This window comes from Thamnophis sirtalis, unplaced genomic scaffold (genome assembly GCF_051295495.1).
Source record: "Thamnophis sirtalis isolate CommonGarterSnake01/CBP01778 unplaced genomic scaffold, rThaSir2_p1.2 scaffold_6, whole genome shotgun sequence".
Lineage (NCBI taxonomy): Eukaryota > Metazoa > Chordata > Lepidosauria > Squamata > Natricidae > Thamnophis > Thamnophis sirtalis.
The window spans coordinates 127,174,597-127,187,624 of NW_028261386.1; the positions used below are offsets into that span (position 1 = coordinate 127,174,597).

At 39.5% G+C, this 13,028-nt stretch overlaps 1 protein-coding gene across 1 annotated transcript in view; it reads left to right on the forward strand.

Moving 5' to 3' along the window:
• LOC106545657 (protein eyes shut homolog) overlaps window positions 1-13,028 on the forward strand; it is a 550,606-nt gene that overhangs the window by 41,303 nt on the left and 496,275 nt on the right. Inside the window, exons 4-6 of the mRNA XM_087719050.1 lie at window positions 4,168-4,264; window positions 4,586-4,693; window positions 7,212-7,357. Of these exons, the coding sequence (XP_087575176.1) occupies window positions 4,168-4,264; window positions 4,586-4,693; window positions 7,212-7,357 (351 nt within the window). The remainder of the gene's footprint in view (window positions 1-4,167; window positions 4,265-4,585; window positions 4,694-7,211; window positions 7,358-13,028) is intronic.

Consider the following 13,028-nt stretch of genomic DNA (forward strand, 5'->3'; position numbering starts at 1 on the left):
AAAAAAAAAACCCCACTTTATTTTAAAAATTTTAAAAAAATAAAAATCTGTTCTCCGGGGCTGTATCAGATCATTTCCATGCACTGTTGATTTATAATTTGTATCTTCTGCTAGACTGATTTGCATGACCAATAGCAGTTAGTAGTTGCATTTAAATGTGCCTATTACTTTAGTACACATGGTAGTAAATGTCATTACCATAACAATACATTAGCACTAAATGTATATTTTCAAAGGCCTAATTAATAAACCAATTTACAAAACAGTTGGCTGAAAAATAAAATCTATGCTGTTTTATATATTAAATTAGTAAACTATATTCACAGCCTATGACATGAATTCGAATTTACATTATGATGTTTCCTGAAGACCATTCTCGGCAAATATTTTAGATGCTGCAAATTGATTGCAGTTGGTTATGTTAATTTTTCATAATGTTGCTAACTGTTAAAAAGGTGTTGAACAACTTTAAGTTTCAGAAATTAAACAGAAAAAAAAACAGTTCTTGTTTAGTTGTGTTAGATCACATTAAATTGGCTGGAAACATGGACCTGGCAGTACTTTTAGTAATTTCCCAGACTGTCAAGGGTATTTCTCAATTAAAGACTCTGGTTCTGTTCTCAGGACAGAATAGATTATAATAATTATAATTCAAACAAAGTGTAATATATATCAATAAGATCATATGCCCAACACAACCATTATTCTCACTCAAACCAAGATAAAATGTTATAAAATCAATAAATAAAAATAAACCACTTAAATAACTCCAGAATTACAAGCTTGTTAAAACTGGGAGGGGAGGAGAAACAAAAATCCTTGAAAAGCTATTGGGATATCAGTAAAGAAGAACTTTATTTTAATTTAACTTTAATTAAATGTAATTTCTTGGGTATGGAATGTTCTCAGAACAGGTTCTCCTAGCTTACCAGCTTTCACCATCAAAAAGCTTTGTTATATACTAGTATCACTACCTTTATATTGTAGAACAGAGGGATTCAGAACACATAAAACAATTAGTAGTGTAAATCCAAGTTTAAAAAATTTGCACTAGACTTGGAAATTGGATTAGAAACTACATCATTCTGTAGAGCTGAGATCAGCATCACATATTCATTCCATGAAAATAAGGCATTGACATAACAAGTGTTTTTGTTTAAAGGGAACTGCAGAGTGATGAAAAAAAGAACAACATATAAACCTAACCTATTTTCTAAAAATGTGGAGAATGAAATCTATTCAACTATATACTGTATATATTGCTTTTCTCTCTGTGTCTGTCTCTCCTTTGTGTTTGTACCGAGATTGCACACTTTCATGATAAGAATGACATTACTTTTTTTTTTCCTTCCTGAAATAGATTTCACTCTTTTTATAACACTCACTTTAGATGAAAAGGACCTCAAGGAATGTCATTTCATGCTGAAGTCCTAACTTAAGAGGGAAGATTATCTCCCTATGTTTGATTCTCAGTAGCAATAAAGCACAGCGCCATAAACTTTAAAGGCTCCTTTTGTCAATATATTTTACAAATCACAATGGCTGCATTCAGAAACACACTAAACCAAAACAAAGTAAATCTTATCATGACTTAGCATGGTGACCGAGTTTAAATTTTCTAGCAAATTAAATCTTAAATTCAATTTTCTCTGTCAAATTATGCAACCTTCTCCAAAACCAAAGCAGACTAAATAGCTCCTATCATTACATAATTAATATAACAACAAATGAAATCATCAATATCAATCTCTCCCCTTCACAGTCTAATGACTAGAAATATTATATTGATGAATGATCTAGTTAAGTGATGGCACTCACTAAAGTAGGCACTCTTGAAAAAATCCTCAGATTTTACATTGCTTTCAACATTTGCAATGACACTCAATTTTGAATCTTTATTACAAGTAATCTATATTAGAGTTGCTCAGAAGCTGAAAACAGTACATTTGGTGTTGCTGTATAGATGGATCATACATTGTTCCATTAATATCTTATCACCATATACAGAAGAATGTAGCCTTCACTATTTGAACAGTGAATAGCGAACTATTTGAACAGTTTATTTTTTTAAAAAAAAAATAAAAAAGTAAAAAGAAAAGCCCAGTTTTGCACTGGCTACCAACTGATTAAAAAAAAAAAAAAAACCATCCTGATAAGCACATTTTCTTACATTTTTTTCCCAATGTACATTTTCTCCAAGCTATTTTTTACATTGCTTTACCAATGTACTCTTCTTTGCGAACACAATTCATTCCTTCGGGATTGGGTGGCATATAAATTTTGATAATAAATAATAAATATTTTTTTATAATAAAATTTTTGTAGAAGGAAGTGGAACGACAATTCTAAAAACGGTTCATCTCTGAATTGGTTCAGAGAGTATGAATAAAGTAAATAATGACTTAAATCTATTCTATACTAAATCATTTTATATCATTCCTAGCCTTATCAATATTAAAAAAAAAAAAACGTAAGGGAAAACTCTCCTTTTCAAGTGACAATATTTTTTTTATTCAAAGTTAATATAGAATTTATAATAGGTGTAATGGCTTAATGACACTGGAATTGGTTTCTGCTCTGGTGGTTTGTGTCTAGCACTGTGTGGCTCATGTCACCTGTCTCAGCTTCTGTCCACCTAACAGTTGAAAAACATGTTCTATGAGAGTAGATAGATGGGTGACACTTTGGTGGGAAGACAAGTTGGTGCTCCATACAGGCAGTCAGATTCCTGCCAGCTCTGAACCTTCTCGATTGTGATGCCTTTTTCCGAGATGGCTCAGGGAAGGGAGGGAGCCTCAGGTGATGCTGAAGGAAGAGCAGCTCACCTTTCTCTAGTGTGAAGTCACCTTGGGAAGCACACAACCATGTCCTACAACATGGCTGGTATCTTGCCAAAGCAAACTACAACTCTGCAATTGCATTGTGGTCTCCTGGCTACTGCCAAGGTGCACCCACGTCACACTTATCCTCCGCGAGCTGCACTGGCTGGCCATTGGTCTCCGAACACGATTCAAGGTGCTGGTTATTACCTTTAAAGCCCTACATGGCCTAGGACCTGGGTACCTACGAGACTGTCTCCTGCCACATACCTCCCTTAGACCAATAAGATCACACAGGATGGACCTTCTCCGGGTGCCTTCAGCAGGACAATACCGACTGGCGGCGCCTAGGAGTAGGGCTTTCTCTGTTGCTGCTCTGGCCATATGGAATGAGCTCCGGGCCATCCCCACTCTCATGGCCTTTCGCATTAAAACCTGGCTTTTCCGGCAGGCCTTCTGATTGGTGTTTGTTGTGTTCTTTTTTAACTTTGTGTGTCCTATTGTTTTTAAGTTCTTTTGATTTCTTTTTATTCTGTAAGCCGCCCGGAGTCCTTCGGGATTGGGCGGCATAGAAATCTAATAAACTCAATTCAATTCAATACTGCAACAATGCCATACAACAACAACAATAGCAATAGCAATAGCAGTAGACTTATATACCGCTTCATAGGGCTTTCAGCCCTCTCTAAGCGGTTTACAGAGAGTCAGTATATTGCCCCCAACAATCTGGGTCCTCATTTTACCCACCTCGGAAGGATGGAAGGCTGAGTCAACCCTGAGCCGGTGGGATTTGAACCGCTGAACTGCTGATCTAGCAGTAGCCTGCAGTGCTGCATTTAACCACTGCGCCACCTTGGCTCATAACAACAACAACAACAACAATAACAATCATCTAGAACATAGATAATAGATAATAATCTACCTCTGCTGGCTGGGGAATTCTAAGAGTTGAACCCCTTGCATCTTCAAACTGCCCAGATTGATAAACACTGAGATGCTTAGCTTAAGCTGCCTGATATGACAGATTTGCAGAGTTTTGAAGACATCATACTCCTATTTTAATATAACATTTCTAAGTTTCTCAAAAAGGCAAGATTAGCCTGGTCGATTTTACTAGATGCTTATTTCCCGCATTCCTCTTTATTTTGCCCCTGCATTAAAGTATTATTTGACATGTGATCATCTCTATGGAGAATCATTGCTTGTAAGATTGAACAGGTGAGAATACTCCAAGTGTTTTAAAGTTCAATTTTGAAGGCATTCACCTGGCTCTTTGCTATTCCTGCTCCTGACATTCAAACTAAGTCCACGAGATCATAGATCCATTACTGCTTCAACTGTCTTTCAGGATTTGAAGGTACTTACTGTGAAATTGACAATAATGAATGCATCTCCAACCCATGTAAGAATCAAGGTCGCTGTGTGGATGGGGTAAACAGTTACAGGTAAGGAAGGATCAGTGTCAGACTTGGCTTGAGGACTGTGTTAGAGGAAGATAGTGTATTTAGTGGCACAGATTTGGATCATCTGTGGGAGAAGCCATTGCTTAAAAGTTCCTCCAATATCCAGCCTATAATTAAAATCTGTGCAACCGACTAATCAAGTATTCTGCCGAAAAAGTTGTTTAAATTGTCCAGACTGTTTTATTGTTTTAAGTGATACAGTATAAAGAAAATAAGAATGGAATCTTTCATTTTCTTTTCTTTTTGTTACTTCTTCTGCTAAAGATTCTTTGCAGTTCACTAAATGCCCATCCTTCTACCCAGGTGCTTTTGCAGAGATGGCTTTTTTGGGATGCTGTGTGAAGGGGAGATTAACGAGTGCCTATCCTGTCCCTGTGCAAACGGTGGAACATGCATAGATCTTGCAAACAGGTTTGTGGCTGGAATCAAGTTTCGCCTTTTCACTTTGCTGATATAGCATGTCAGGTAGTGTTAGAGAAATTAGGTAGCCTATACTTAGTTTCTTCTAAATGTTTTGCTAGGAAAATACAATGTGGAAAAAAAACACACTTTATTTTAAAAATTTAAAAAATAAAAATCTGTTCTCCAGGGCTGTATCAGATCATTTCCATGCACTGTTGATTTACAATTTGTAACATAGACCCCTGTGGCATACAGAGCCCTCTCTGTGGGCACGCGAGCTGTCGCCCCAGCTCAGCTCCACTAAGCCCTAACAAACATTATTATTTAATGAATTTAAGTTTTTCAGTTCAGTTCAGTTTATTGTATTTGTATGCCGCCCTTTTCCCCCGAAGGGGGACTCAGGGCGGCTCACAACTCGAACCGGGGAAGGGGGATACAAACAAAAATTTAAAAAAACAAACATAACAATATATAATTTAAAACTCACAACAGTCATACCATTCGAGACGGGGGCAACAGCTCTTTAGCCCCTCTTTTTGACACTGCTTTGAAGTTAAATTCAGATGTATGGATGCCTCTTTCTTTTCTGTGTAATTTATACCTCTATCTTGACTGGGAATGCTGACATCATCTTAGCCACTCCCACCCGGTCACATGGCCAGCAAGCCACTCCCACAAATCAGGCCACACCCACAGAGTAGATTCCAAAAAGATTTGAAACCCACCAGTGATTTTGTGGTATGTGAGATGTGTAGGGCACCCATCAAGCATATTGTTTTGCCAACAAATTAACAAAAACATGAAAATGGACTAAAGTCAACATATTGTACCACTTCTTGGTGTTCAGGTGTATGATTTGGGCAGTCAGTTCCTGGTTGCTCTTCCTTTTGGGATGTCTTGGATTTATTCCAGTTCCCAGATTTTCTTTCTCTGAGAAGCTCAGGGGAGATAAGACAGAACAGAGTGTATTTTCTGCCTGGCTGGGCAGTGGGCTGGCTTTATGAATGCTGGAAGGTATCACAACTGGCAGCAAAACTGTAAATGCTACTTGAATGGAGCCATCTCTTGATTTTCCCTGCCTATCACTGTGGCATTTTTAACACTGTGCCAGCCTGGTTCTGCTACCTCTGCTGATTAACTAACATAGATTACTGCCAAATCTGACACGCCTGCATTGTATCAAGGATGAGGTTGTCCTTTCTCAGGAAAGGCCAAGCTTGGTACACAGTGATATCACCTTTTCTATCATCTCACAGAACCCAGTAATGAAAAGCAGAGAGCTCAGCTACCCCCAAAGCCAATCAGTGGCCATTCTTCCAAATCCTTCTCAGAAAAGGCCAAATCTACCAATGGGCCCTTTCCTAGGCTGGTATCCAGGGGTGGGCTGCTAGGGGTTCGCCTGGGTTCGAAGAACCCGTAGCTAATATTATGGCCAGTTTGGAGAACCTCCAAATCCCACCTCTGGCTGTCCCCACCCACCCTGCCCCTCCCACTCTACTCCGCCTCTCCCCTCCCAGGAGTCTCAACGTGGCCCGTTTTGGATGCGTGTTAAGTGCTGGGCCATGTGGAGGGGAAAAAAACAGGCCTCCTGGAAGCCGAGGTGGCGCAGTGTTTAGGGTGCAGTACTGCAGGCCACTTCAGCTGACTGTTATCTGCAGTTCAGCGGTTCTAATCTCACCGGCTCAAGGTTGACTCAGCCTTCCATCCTTCCGAGGTGGGTGAAATGAGGACCCAGACTGTGGGGGCGATATGCTGACTCTGTAAACCGCTTAGAGAGGGCTGGAAGCCCTATGAAGCAGTATATAAGTCTAACTGCTATTGCTATTGCTATTCTGGAAGGCCGGAAATGGGCCCATTTCTGGTCTTCAGAGGGCCTCAGAGGCACGCGGGAGGCAGTTTTCGCTCTCCCAGAGGCTCGAGGAAAGCCTCCAGGTAGGGTGAAAATGCCCCCCCCCCGCCATAAAGCAGGAGGCTGACTAAGCCACACTCACCACAGCCACGCCCAGCCAGCAGAGAACCTGTTGCTGAAATTTTTGAAGCCCACCCCTGCTGGTATCCTACTTTCTACATAGGCTTGGCATAGGCTTTGGCTGTTTCCCGGACATTTGGCAGGATATTTGGAGGCTTTTTCCTCAATTTGGCAGATCTCTCCTTTCCAAGAGATTGCAGGAAGAATATTTCAGTATTTTCCTCAAAGTATAGATCAAACTTTTTAACTATACAGTATGCACATAGTATACTTTAACTCACCCAAAATAAGCCACCCTCACTCATACACATAGATATTGGAGTGCTTAATTGTGAAATAATTTGCAGAAGAGCAAAACCAAAATAGTACCATATTCTGAGCTGGATCAGATCAGTTTATCAATCAGATAAACCGTATCAGTTTATTGAAATATCTAGGAATTCCTGAGAGCCACTGCATTCCTGCATCCGAGTAGAATTAAGTTGAACATACGGCAAATACTGTGAATGTTCTGATTTTTGCCATCCTCTGAAATCTTCTTTTTCTCTAATACGATAGGTTCCTTTGCAACTGCCCCGTTGGCTTCTATGGGGCATTCTGTGAAGTGGATGTAAATGAGTGTGAAACTGTTCCGTGTTTGCATGGAGGAAGCTGCTTCAACAAGCCAGGAGGCTACCAGTGCCTTTGTGATTCTGGCTTTACAGGTTAGCACATTTCTAAAATGTACTTTGTGGACGTGAACCAAATCCCGTTATAATAACACAAGTGTTTGATCATAAACAGTCATTGTTTCATCCTAGATAAGCAAAAGAGGTCACTTACCTTTTGAAAGAGAGATCAATAATTACCATGGCGATTCCTAAATCTGCATCTTTGTTAAGCACCTCTGGACCTTACAGTACTTACTGCATTTCTGATTTATTCGTTCTTTACCAATCCAGGTACTTAGCTGAATTATATTAAAAGAGAGGTTACACAGACCAGAGCAGAAATCAATATGCTGTCAATTCAGCCAAGAAAAATAATTATTAGTGCAACTGTGATGTTTTGCAAAACCTACATATCGCAACCCCTTTTTTCAGTTGTGCCAGTTTATATCACAGTAGGAATGCTTAATGAATCAGCATAAATCCTGACATATGTAGGGGGGGGGGGAACAAATCAGACTTTGGCACAATAAAACTGATTTACATTCACATTTCTCGTTATCAAACATTTGACTTTCCTAAAATGTAATGTTGAAAACTTTCCACACGTAGGGATTGGTAAACTTATATATAGAAATATTTATGCATTATTTACTGAGAGAAGCTGTATTAAAAGCTTGGAATCTTTTTTACTATTATGTAAATGTTCAGCATATGTTATTCATATATTATGGATTCTTTGCATTCAAAAACTCTGGCACTGCACGCAAGAACAGTGCAAGAAGCATACTGCAACTGGGGCAGCAAGGGGAAAAATGTCCAGTTGCAACTCTGTTCTATGAACTGCACTGGCTTCCAGTGTGCTCCTGGGTGCAATTCAAGATGCTTTTTGTCCCTTATGAATGCTTCCATGGCATGGATTTGGGTTATAAGAACCATGGTGGCGCAATAATTAGAATATAGCAATAGCAATAGCAATAGCAGTAGACTTATATACCGCTTCATAGGCCTTTCAGGCCTCTCTAAGCGGTTTACAGAGAGTCAGCATATTGCCCCCAACAATCTGGGTCCTCATTTTACCCACCTCAGAAGGATGGAAGGCTGAGTCAACCCTGAGCCGGTGAGATTTGAACCGCTGAACTGCTGATCTAGCAGTAGCCTGCAGTGCTGCATTTAACCACTGCGCCACTGCAGGCTACTTCTGCTGACTGCCAGCCAGAGGTGGTATTCAACGGGTTCTGATTAGTTCTGGAGAACTTGTAGTCGAAATTTTGAGTAGTTCGGAGAACCGGTAAATACCACCTCTGACTGGCCATCTATTCTCTGCCTCCCGAGTCCCAGCTTATCAGGAGGGAATGGAGATTTTGCAGTCACCTTCCCCTGGAGTGGGGAAGGAATGGAGATTTTACAGTATTTTCCCCCGACATGCTCACCAAGCCACTCCCACCAAGCTATGCCATGCCCACCAAGCCACGCCCACAGAACTGGTAGTAAGAATTTTTTGAAACCCACCATTGCTGCCAGCTGCCTGAAATTTGGCAGTTCGAATCTCACCTGCTCAAGGCTGACTCAGCCTTCCATCCTTCCAAGGTGGGTAAAATGAGGAGCCAGATTGTAGGGGGAAATATGACTCTGTAAAGCCACTTAGAGAGGCACTGTGAACTGATCTATACTGTAAGTCTAAGTGATATTGCTATTATTTGTGGGACTGCTTCTTCTTAATTGTTTGTACCTGTCCTGTTAAGTCTGGCAGGAGAATCCTGTTGCAATGTCCCAATGGTTAAAGAATGTCATCATGTGGCAACCAGATTTTTTGTTGTTGTACTGCCTGTTTTATGGAATTCCATACCACTACCTGAATGGAAAACCTGCCACAGCCAACATACCATGGGAAAACTCACCACAACGGACTTGCCATGGGACAATTTAACAATTCAATTATTTAATTTTAAAAATACTTTAATTTTTGTCATTTACGTTTCCTTTTGGCCCTCCTTTTGCACCCTTTCTTTAACGGTTCTATTCCACCATATCTTTGATTTCAGTGTAGATGAGTATATGCATACATATACACACATGCATACATACCAGAAGTGGCATTCAGCAGGTTCTGACCAGTTCTGGAGAACAGTTAGCGGAAATTTTGAATACTTCAGAGAACTGGTAAATACCACCTGTGACTGGCCCCGCCCCCATCTATTCTCCACCTCCTGAGTTCCAGCTGATTGGGAGTAAATGGGGATTTTGCAGGAACCTTCCCCTGGAGTGGGAAGGGAATGGAGATTTTACAGTATCCTTCCCCTGCCACACCCACCAAGCCACACCCACAGAACTGTAGTAAAAAAAAATGAATCCCACTATTATAGATCCATGGGTTGTGACAAAAAAACCCTGTCCAGCCAGTTTCCCTGCCACGCCCACCAAGCCACGCCCACCAAGTCATGTCATGCCCACTGAGCCACGCCCACAGAACCAGTAGTAAAAGAAATTGAATCCCACCACTGATACATACAGATCAGAGGTGGGTTCCTACCAGTTCGCACCTATTCGGTAGAACCGCTTCGTCAAATCTACCAAACTGGTTAGAAGAGGTTCCACCAATGGACCCGGAAAGCAGGCCACACCTACAGAAGAGGTTCAAAGATTTTTTGAAACCCACCACTGATACAGATGCTACACACATACATATTTAGGATTCAGCACTTTGCAATGCTTCTCATTTACTCATTTCATATCCGTACCTAAGGAAAAAAAATGCTGGGCAAAGTTTTGGTTTATTTTTGCTTCTTGGTGGGAATAGAGATCTTCTCATTTATCTCATACAAAGTCAATATTTTCCTGTGTGCACAAAAAAATAAAAATGAAGAAGAAAGAAGAAGAAGAAGAAGAGGAGGAGGAGGAGGAGGAGGAGGAGGAGGAGGAGGAAGAAGAAGAAGAAGAAGAAGAAGAAGAAGAAGAAGAAGAAGAAGAAGAAGAAGAAGAAGAAGAAGAAGAAGAAGAAGAAGAAGAAGAAGAAGAAGAAGAAGAAGAACCAGGCAGACCTTTGGCAAATGAAGCAAAAATGGACAGAGTCCACTAGATAGGGCAGTTCTGGAGCCCAACTGATGGACAATTATGAAGGCTTTCCCAGCCTCCATGGTGAAAGTCTAGAATGGAAAGTCTTCTGTTGCAATACTATGGAGTCATTTCTAACATTGATGAAATAGAAGCTCCGTTCCGAGCAGCTGTGCTTGGCAAATGGAAATGTGGCATCTTTGCGGACCGTTTGCCGTTTTATCCTCACTCCACCCTTTGTCCTCATTCCGTTTTTTATTTTTAATTTTTTTTTATCTAATTCCATCTTAGATGCAGAACAGGAGGGTGACAGATTGTTCCATGTTATACAACGCCGATGACTTAACATGAACAGCTGATGTGACAAGCAGCAATCCTGATTTTTGCCTCCTGAACGTAGCACAATTTATTTGACACAATTATTGGGCTGTTGAACACATCTGAGCAGCTGCATTTAGCTCATTGGACCCATTTAGGCAAGACTATTTGCATAAGTATTAAAAATTAATCTTAGGGTTGTAGCATCGTTTTGGTGAGCTTGTATCGTATTCATGTTTTGGTCCGTTAACCACTCCTTTTTGATAAGATTCCTTGCTAAAAGCCATTGATGTTGTTATTGAATTTTAGCTTATGCTGCTTGGGACAAATTAGGATAAGCAAACTGTTCTTATTTGCCAATCCAGAGAGTGTGATGAAGGGAAGCTATTTCAAGGACCATATAAGCTACCAGACTGTGAACAAAAGGGGGAGTGGGTGGGTGTCACGATCCCCATCAATTAATAGGTTGGTGCTCAGTGTTGGATTTATTGACAGCTTGAAAATTTGAGAAGCGTGTATTTTTTTTTTTTTTTTTTTTTAGAAATGTACTATATAGCTATGATGATGCATGACTACTCCCTATGTTGTATTGGTTTTATGTCACCTAATTCATAAGAAACGAAAACATATTGTTTGCAAGGGTGCCAAGCTTCTCTGCTTAGTATAATGAAAAAGACAATTTAAAAAGTCAATATGTCAGCAGTTTAAAAGGACTGGATTTATGAGGATATAACCAAACAGTATATTTAGCTGATTAAAAAGGAAATATATGCTCAGCTAGTTATTTCTTTCATATATACGTGCATGTATACATCTATCTATCTATCTATCTATCTATCTATCTATCTATCTATCTATCTATCTATCTATCTATCTATCTATCTCTCTATCTCTCTATCTCTCTATCTCTCTATCTCTCTATCTCTCTATCTCTCTATCTCTCTATCTCTCTATCTCTCTATCTCTATCACTCACTGTCTGTCTGTCTGTCTGTCCGTCCGTCCGTCCGTCCGTCCAGCCATCTATTCATCCATCCATCCATTTATATCTATGTCTATGTCTATATCTCTATCTCTATCTCTATCTCTATCTCTATCTCTATCTCTATCTCTATCTCTATCTCTATCTCTATCTATCTATCTATCTATCTATCTATCTATCTATCTATCTATCTATCTATCTATCATCCATCCATCCATCCATCCATTTATATCTATATCTATATCTATATCTATATCTATATCATCTATATCTATATCTATATCTATATCTATATCTATATCTATATCTATATCATCTATATCTACATCTACATCTACATCTATATCTATATCTATGTCTATGTCTATGTCTATATCTATATCTATCTATATCTATATCTATCTATATCTATATCTATATATCAATATCTATATCTCTATATATCTATATCTATATCTATCTATCTATCTATCTATCTATCTATCTATCTATCTATCTCTCTCTCCCTCTCTCTCTCTCTCTCTCTCTCTCTATCTATCTATCTATCATCCATCCATCCATCCATCCATCCATCCATCCATCTATCCATCTATGTATCTATCATCTGTCTATCTATCATCTATCTATATAGCCTAAGGGGCCTTACCCAAAGAAGACAAAAAAGAGGTTGATCTTAAAATCCAAGCAGAATCATTTGTACCAATAAAGCTCAGGGTTGAAATGAGGGATCCTTCTGAAATGAATTCAGAGAGTACCAAGGATCCCTCAGAATCATTTGTATGCAAACATTATTTTCAACCATCTACCAGTTTCTGTCAGTTTTGGCTTTTAAAGGTTTTAAATATTCAAATCAGCTCTGCCAAGTACATAAATTCCTCTTTGTTGTCCTTATTTCTTTTCTGAGTTCAATTTCATGAAAAATAATTTATTTAAAAGGTAGAAATTATTTCAAAGGGAGTTTAGGGTTTTGTGCCTTTGGCCCTGTGCCAATTCTGTTGGTAATGGGCACACCAACCGAAAAGCTTCTCTTTGAAGGTCTTAATTGTCAGGCTTGGAAGTCATATTTTACAGTGGGCCTCAAGCCTGCCACATATCCAAACATATATTCTACTGTGGGAAACTGGGAAGAGGGATTGTACGGAGCGTGAGTGATATGTAGCCATAATAACATTCTTTCCCAGAGAGTCAAGGTCATTTTGCCCCTGCACCTGGACTGACATGGACGGGAGAAGTCTTCCTTAGTGACAGTGGCTGATTGGGACATGTGATGGGCATTTGGGTGCTGAGGGAGGGTCTTGAACTTTCAACTGGGTGTGGAAAACCTGGAAGCTTTCGGATTTGGGTTTTCCCCAGATATTCCAACATGGCTCTTTAA